Genomic DNA, 6,656 nt, shown 5'->3' with positions numbered 1-6,656 from the left:
ACTCATCCCTATATTCAATTAAACTCATATTTAATTTCAGGGAGTCAAAACGCGAGCGCGTACTACGTGAAGTGAGAGCCCTAGCCAAGTTAGACCACGAACACATCGTGCGGTACTTCAACGCGTGGGTGGAGGAACCGCCCGCCGCTGTGGCAGAAACAGAGGGATGAGGTGTGGATGAGGTAGGGGTTATTGGATAATTGGATTGCGAGTGAAGGAGGTTTGAAATCAGGGACCGGACAACCCCACTTTACAGTTAAGCCGTTTGACAGGGTAACCCGTACACGGGGTAACTCATATCGCAGTGTTACCTTTTGTTCGAGTTACATCCTCGAAACCCAGCGAAATGGTTAACACCTTCATTATGGTAACCACGTGAAGGGGTTAACCCTTCAATAACTTAACCCTTTGAAGTGGTTACCTTCACGAAAGGCTTTTATTCGTGTTACCCTGAATTACCCACTAAACTGGAGCTGCATACTTGCACCCTAGCGGCCCCTCATTGCTTTACTAAGACTAAAGCTGATTTTCTTCTATCGCCGACGCGTCGCGCCGCGACTCGCGCCTCTCGGACAAACTACCTACGCGCGAAACGTCATATAGGTAACTAGCTGTTGCCCGCGACTTCGTCCGCGTGGTTAGAAGATATAAGTTAGGAATTTTTGAACGAAAGCCCTCGAAGATTAATATTTTTCCCCGTATTTGCCACATTTTCCATTAAATCTTCGCTCCTATTAGTTGCAGCGTAATTTTATATACCTAGCCTAAAACCTTCCTCGATTATTGGTCTATTGAACACAAAATGAGATCAAATTTTTTAGATGAAATTATTTATAATAATTAAAAAAAAAATCGAATACAAGTTTTTTTCATTTTTTGCATTTTCTGAGAAGATTTGACGGGTGAATTTTCGATTGAAAATTAGAGTGTTTTTTTTATATTAATTCAAAATAAGGTGAAAAAATAAAATTTTTGTAAAAGATAAAAATAAAAAACGACAATCTTGGTTTTTTAGATTTTTCACATAAATTTTGAGGTCATGTGAAAAAAATGTAAACACAAAAGTTTTAGATCTTTTTCTTTTAGAACTTTGCCATTTGACTTTTTTCGATACGAATTTTAGTTATGCCGGAAATCGATAAAAACCGTTTTTTACTCTTCAAACGTCACTCCCACCCCCTTCCCGACCTCAGATCACCCGTAAATTATTTTTCCTTTCATTTTTATAATATTCCCCTCCTTTTCTAATGGGTTTCATCCTACTATTTTTTTTTTGGTTTGAAAATTATCGACCCTGGTCTACAAGTATAGACACGAAAAATATATATCACAACATTTGAAAAGTGCGACAAGCAAAATTAAACTGTAAGATCATATCCACAATGATTTTTATTCCATATTTACAAGTCGCTCGGTAAATGCAACAATGGCGCCGCTGGGCGGTAAGATGTCACGTGCGCTCGTGGTTATACTATTTTCAAACTAATGTCTATGATAAAGAGTGCATATTGCATTGTCTTAGGTTGGAGTGGGTTACCCTGTTACAGTGTTACAGGGTAGTAAAGGGTAACCTGTTCGGAACAGGGTTCCAGTAATCCGTTCGAAGGTGTAACATATGTCATAGGGTTTTTTCTTGAAGCGCTTAAAAAAACCCCTTCAAAAACCCTTTCAATGAGTATCCGGCCGGTCCCTGTTTGAAATGCATATGGAAAGAGGGGTGTGGAAGGATTGATGCCTTAATAAGGTAGGAGACGTAAACGAAAATAAGAATTGTTTGGGTTGAGTATTGTCTTGTGTTTTCAAGCAAATAAAATTTTAAAAGTTATGATAATTAAAATTTCTGGCTGATACTTTGAAATATCATTGAGGATAACCTATTGTCTGCAGTTATTGTCATTATAATGAAATGCCATCCCATCGTCAAAAAATTTACAATTTAGTAAGCACTACTTTTACCTAACTTAGGTTACCTATTTTATTATCGTTATTAATTTAACCTCAAAATTAATAAAAAATATAATCTTAGAGAACTGGACGGTGTATCAGTGGCCATGTCCGATGAGTACACGGCGACCTCTCCCGCCCCCGCCAAGCGCCCGCCCAGTGACGTCATGCTGAACCTCAAGTCTTCAGACCTCAGCTTCGACGCGCTGGAGTTCAAGAAGGACGAGCCTTCCAAGAGGATCAGGTATTTATATCGAGTTTTTGTTTATGTGTGTGTATTATACTAACCTCTTTTTAAAAGGAGTATTTTTGCATATTTTACTGAGACTACATTACCTTCCTATTGCAATGGGTGAAAATCAGGGTGTCATAATTTTGATATCCATTTAGACATCAATTTTTTAGGGTTTCATATCGCAAAAGAACAGAAAAGCGTTCCTTATAGAGTCAACTCTGTGTCCATCGATTTGTTTCGCTAGTATACAAAGTGAATATGATTTCAAAATCATAACATTTTTTCACAGATCCTTCAGCTGCGACGATTCCTTCAGCATAGTTTTCGATGAGAACGCACCATCCTCCGACAAAACTCCGACCAATGACGTCACATATTCAAAGACCAACGACGTCACACACTCAAGGACCAATGACGTCAGTCACTCGAAGCCCGACGACGACTCGTTCATAGTATTCGCTCACTCCGAAACAGAGTCGAAGAGAAACTCCTTTGATAAGAGATTGGAGAGAGTTAAAGAGTGCGATTATAAGACTGAAAGTTCTACTACTGGGAGGAAGAAGAAGGTGAGCTTGGTTTTATAAGTTTTAAATAGTTTTAATTTGTTGGGTTAGTATTCGTGCGGAGGGGGGGGGGGGGGTTTGCTGTGATATTTATAAGTCCTTGTTAAACTTGATGGAGTGTAAGAATTAAAGTTGAAAATTTTGAAATTTGCATTTATGATATCAGATACAGAATTCTAAAATTTTTACTTTTATTATCATCTTCTCGAATTGTATTCTTGTAGTCCATAACCATTTAACGACCATTTAACCCGTACAACACGTTTTAATAAAAAACTATACTCCTTTAAATCTTCGTCTTCTCCTGATCTAACGAACTCTTATACCTAATTAACCCTATTTCTGTACCCCAGAAGGGCCACACTCGCCACTGGTCCCTGGACATGGTGGTCCGTAGCTCGGACCCCTCGCCCGCAGGTCCTCACCCGCAGATGTACCTCTACATCCAGATGCAGCTGTGTCGGCGCGACAGCTTGCACGACTGGCTCCGGGACAACCGCAAGTGCGACGCCAGGGCTGATAAGGTGAGCTAACAGTTATACGTGGGAAAAGTCTTTGGATTCTTTAACAAATAGATCATACACTGGGCGATAGATATGAAAGTCCGTAGCTCAGAAATCGGTAGGTAAAATATGTCTGCCAACACTCTTGCATGGGACCTACAGAGATACAAGTTGCCAGCCATAGAAGTGAGTCGGACTGACGACACTTAGGACTCCATACAAATGGGCTAAACAAGAAACAAATTGGTTGGGTGACATTTATTTGTATGCATTTTATTCAAAATTAAACAAGGAATATATTTACAAAAACTCTGGCAAACTGCATAACGGTTTGTCGGCAGTTGTTCTCGTTAACACTGTTGAGTGTTGATGTTTATTACAACCTTTACTCAATGCCGATTTTAACTTTTTGTTATTTGTTCTTAAAGCGACTTCAGACATGCATCATCCGTGAACATTTCTACTGTGTAGCTATCACGGTTCATGAGGAACAGACGGTGAATGATGACAGACACAACGTGCCGAACTGGATGCATTATGCTTACATTGACAAAGGATTTGATTTGTACAGATGGATACACAGTGCATCCTCAGTAATAAGGAGATTTATAAATAGGGTTCTGTTTTTCCGTTTGAAAAACCACTACATTATCTTCTATTTTATCACCAGGTAAAGATCCTATTCAGTCAGATAGTATCAGCGGTGGAATACGTCCACTTAGCGGGCCTCATCCATCGAGATCTCAAACCGAGTAACATTCTATTCGCTCCCGACGGCCGCGTCAAGGTCGGAGACTTCGGGCTGGTCACCGCCATGAACGACACTTCTAATGATGGCGAGGAGAAGACTGATGCTGTGGACCCTCATCAACGGCATACGTATAGAGTTGGTGAGTTTGATGTTTGATGATTTCTGTAAGTTTAATTTGTATAGACTTGGTCTTAGCGCGTCGTGCTAATGATAATAGCGGCGGTTCCATACGGACGATTCGGTTTTGTTGTAGGATGTGATAATTGATATCTACTTGCTGTGAATGGAATAAAATAAGAGGCGATAGAATTCTTAATGTATCGAACTATTTTAACGGGACACGTGACTTTGAATAGTTATTTCAATACGTTTTAAGGATTCAACAGCGTCAGGTTTTGTTTGTGCATAAGACAAGGCAAGATAACGGAGTGCTCTTGCTTTGGACGTCATCAAAAATATCAGAATTGTTGTAAGACTCTTCAAACGAAATTAAACTCTTAGTACATGTAATAAAGTATACAATTCAAAAAGCTTCATCTGACTTTATTTAGTAATTTTACTTAAAAGTGTCAAAATTCTGTCCTTATTTACCAACATATCGTTCGCCAGGCACCCACCTCTACATGTCACCGGAACAGCTGCTGGGCCGTCCCTACAGCTACAAGGTGGACATATACTCCTCGGCCTGATCCTGTTGAGTTGCTGCAGCCCTTCGCTACGGAGGCCGAGCGCGTGGCGTGTCTTCTACGGCTCAGGAACTCTTTGTATCCTGAACAGTTTACTCAGAGTTATCCTCAAGAGGTCAGTATATTTGAAAATTTGTTTGAACGTACGGACAGTCGAGTGGTTGAGGCTACTGGGAAAAATACGCTGTGCGCGTCGTGTCTTGGTTTCGATCCCCATATAGAACAAGTGTTTTTGTGATTCACAATCCCTTGTTCTGAGTATGAGTGTCTTTGTGCATGTCAATTGAATGTTTGTGTAACCCTCGGTGATACAAGGATTTTAAATAATTTAAATACAAATTCTCAATATCCTTTTCAGTATCATTTACATATTCCTATAAATTATGAAACTTGTGTACGTGAATTTTGTATAAGGTACGATGTGGTTGACGTATTCATATGGATAAAACCCCTTTAAAAACATTAATAAAGATAAAAAAATCTCAATAAGAACGTTACATATTGGAAAACGTAACTTGAGACAGTGAGTCACAATACAATTCGCTTAACCAAAGAACCAATACTTGTCATTTATCGCCAATACCAAAAATCGCTTTCCAAAGGAAAAATGAAAACTATAGATCAGTGTACTGGATGAAAAACACCTTAACCTAGCGTCACTATTAAAATGACTATCATCCAAACAACTTTCTCTACATATTCCTATTAATTATCTACTAATTTCACCCATTATCTTCAGACGGAAGTCTTAAAGCTGATGCTAGCGAGGATCCCTCGCAGCGTCCAACAGCTACAGGTGTGAGAGCTCGCGCGCCGCTGTTCCAGCTCACCAACCCTGAACATCACTTCATACTGCCTGCTATGGCGGCCGCGTAACATGTACCAAAATGGAAGGTAGAGACTTTAAGGTATAATATGTATTTATTTCGTATTACATCGAAGTACTTCTGCGATTGCTAATGCTATTGAACCATATCTAAAGTAGTAATAAGTCGTCAATTAACGCTACAAAAAATCCTGTAGTTTGCTGTTTCAATACCACTATCAGAAGTTTTACATTAAAAGGTGAAAGGGAAGATAGAACCATGTAGGTAACATGTAATGTATAACTTTTGTTATTCAAATTCATAATTATTTATTCAATAACGGTTTATTCAAGCGTAATGATCGAGATTGCCTGATTGCCGACTAGTTTCAGACCCGACCGGTGTCCTTATTCAAGACCTGACGCGTGACTGAACTGTTTTCAAATATGTAATGATGTAACATGCCAGACCACTTGGCATTTAGTACTTGCTCCTTCAAGTTATAGGACTAGACAGCACATTTTCGTCTATTGGCATTGTAACATTGATATCGTACTAAGTATTTCTGGTATTACAAGCTATTGTATTCAGTGTCAAAATCACATCCAATATCTTTTTGGTGAATATTAAAATTAAGCGTTCATAGCATTTACATTTTTTTTTGCAGCTACCCTAGGCAATGACGTGAACTGTCATGTTGAAATAAAACAATGTTGATAGTAATTTGTAAAGTATTTACTTTAAGCTATTATTGTAAGTTAATTATGTTTTAATTATTATTATTAGTAGTCAAAATTAATCATTTTCAACAAGATTGTTAATGTTATAAGATTTATAGACTCTACAGCGTTATTTCTGTACGATCTGGCAACGTCGCATCACTTTAAAGTATTCTTTTTTGGTAGTAAAATAAGAGTCCTTTGATTGAAGTAGAATCTTCACTCATAAAAACGAATTTAGTCCGTCAGATAGATTTGCAAGAGATATTAGATACGTGTTATTCGTTATATCGCGTAATCCAATAGACTGTTTAGTGATTTGAAATCTCGTGTGACGTCAATTACCAATACTTAATATTTTCTTCGGAAAAAATACATTATTAATTATTACCTCTCTGCCCCTATTATTTCCACAAGTTTCACCATCGTTGACGCGTTTTATTGATGTG

At 38.4% G+C, this 6,656-nt stretch overlaps 1 protein-coding gene across 1 annotated transcript in view; it reads left to right on the top strand.

Moving 5' to 3' along the window:
* LOC113499549 (eukaryotic translation initiation factor 2-alpha kinase-like) overlaps nt 1-5,561 on the top strand; it is a 12,186-nt gene extending 6,625 nt beyond the window's left edge. The window contains 10 exon segments of the mRNA XM_026880064.1: nt 21-140; nt 142-182; nt 2,027-2,188; nt 2,469-2,745; nt 3,096-3,266; nt 3,916-4,135; nt 4,606-4,681; nt 4,683-4,797; nt 5,422-5,446; nt 5,449-5,561. Of these exon segments, the coding sequence (XP_026735865.1) occupies nt 21-140; nt 142-182; nt 2,027-2,188; nt 2,469-2,745; nt 3,096-3,266; nt 3,916-4,135; nt 4,606-4,681; nt 4,683-4,797; nt 5,422-5,446; nt 5,449-5,558 (1,317 nt within the window). The 3' untranslated portion in view covers nt 5,559-5,561.
* Nucleotides 5,562-6,656: the final 1,095 nt, after the last annotated feature.

This window comes from Trichoplusia ni, chromosome 12 (assembly GCF_003590095.1).
Source record: "Trichoplusia ni isolate ovarian cell line Hi5 chromosome 12, tn1, whole genome shotgun sequence".
Classification (NCBI taxonomy): domain Eukaryota; kingdom Metazoa; phylum Arthropoda; class Insecta; order Lepidoptera; family Noctuidae; genus Trichoplusia; species Trichoplusia ni.
Note: the sequence above shows the minus strand (reverse complement) of the source record. Positions and strands in the feature narration are given on the sequence as shown.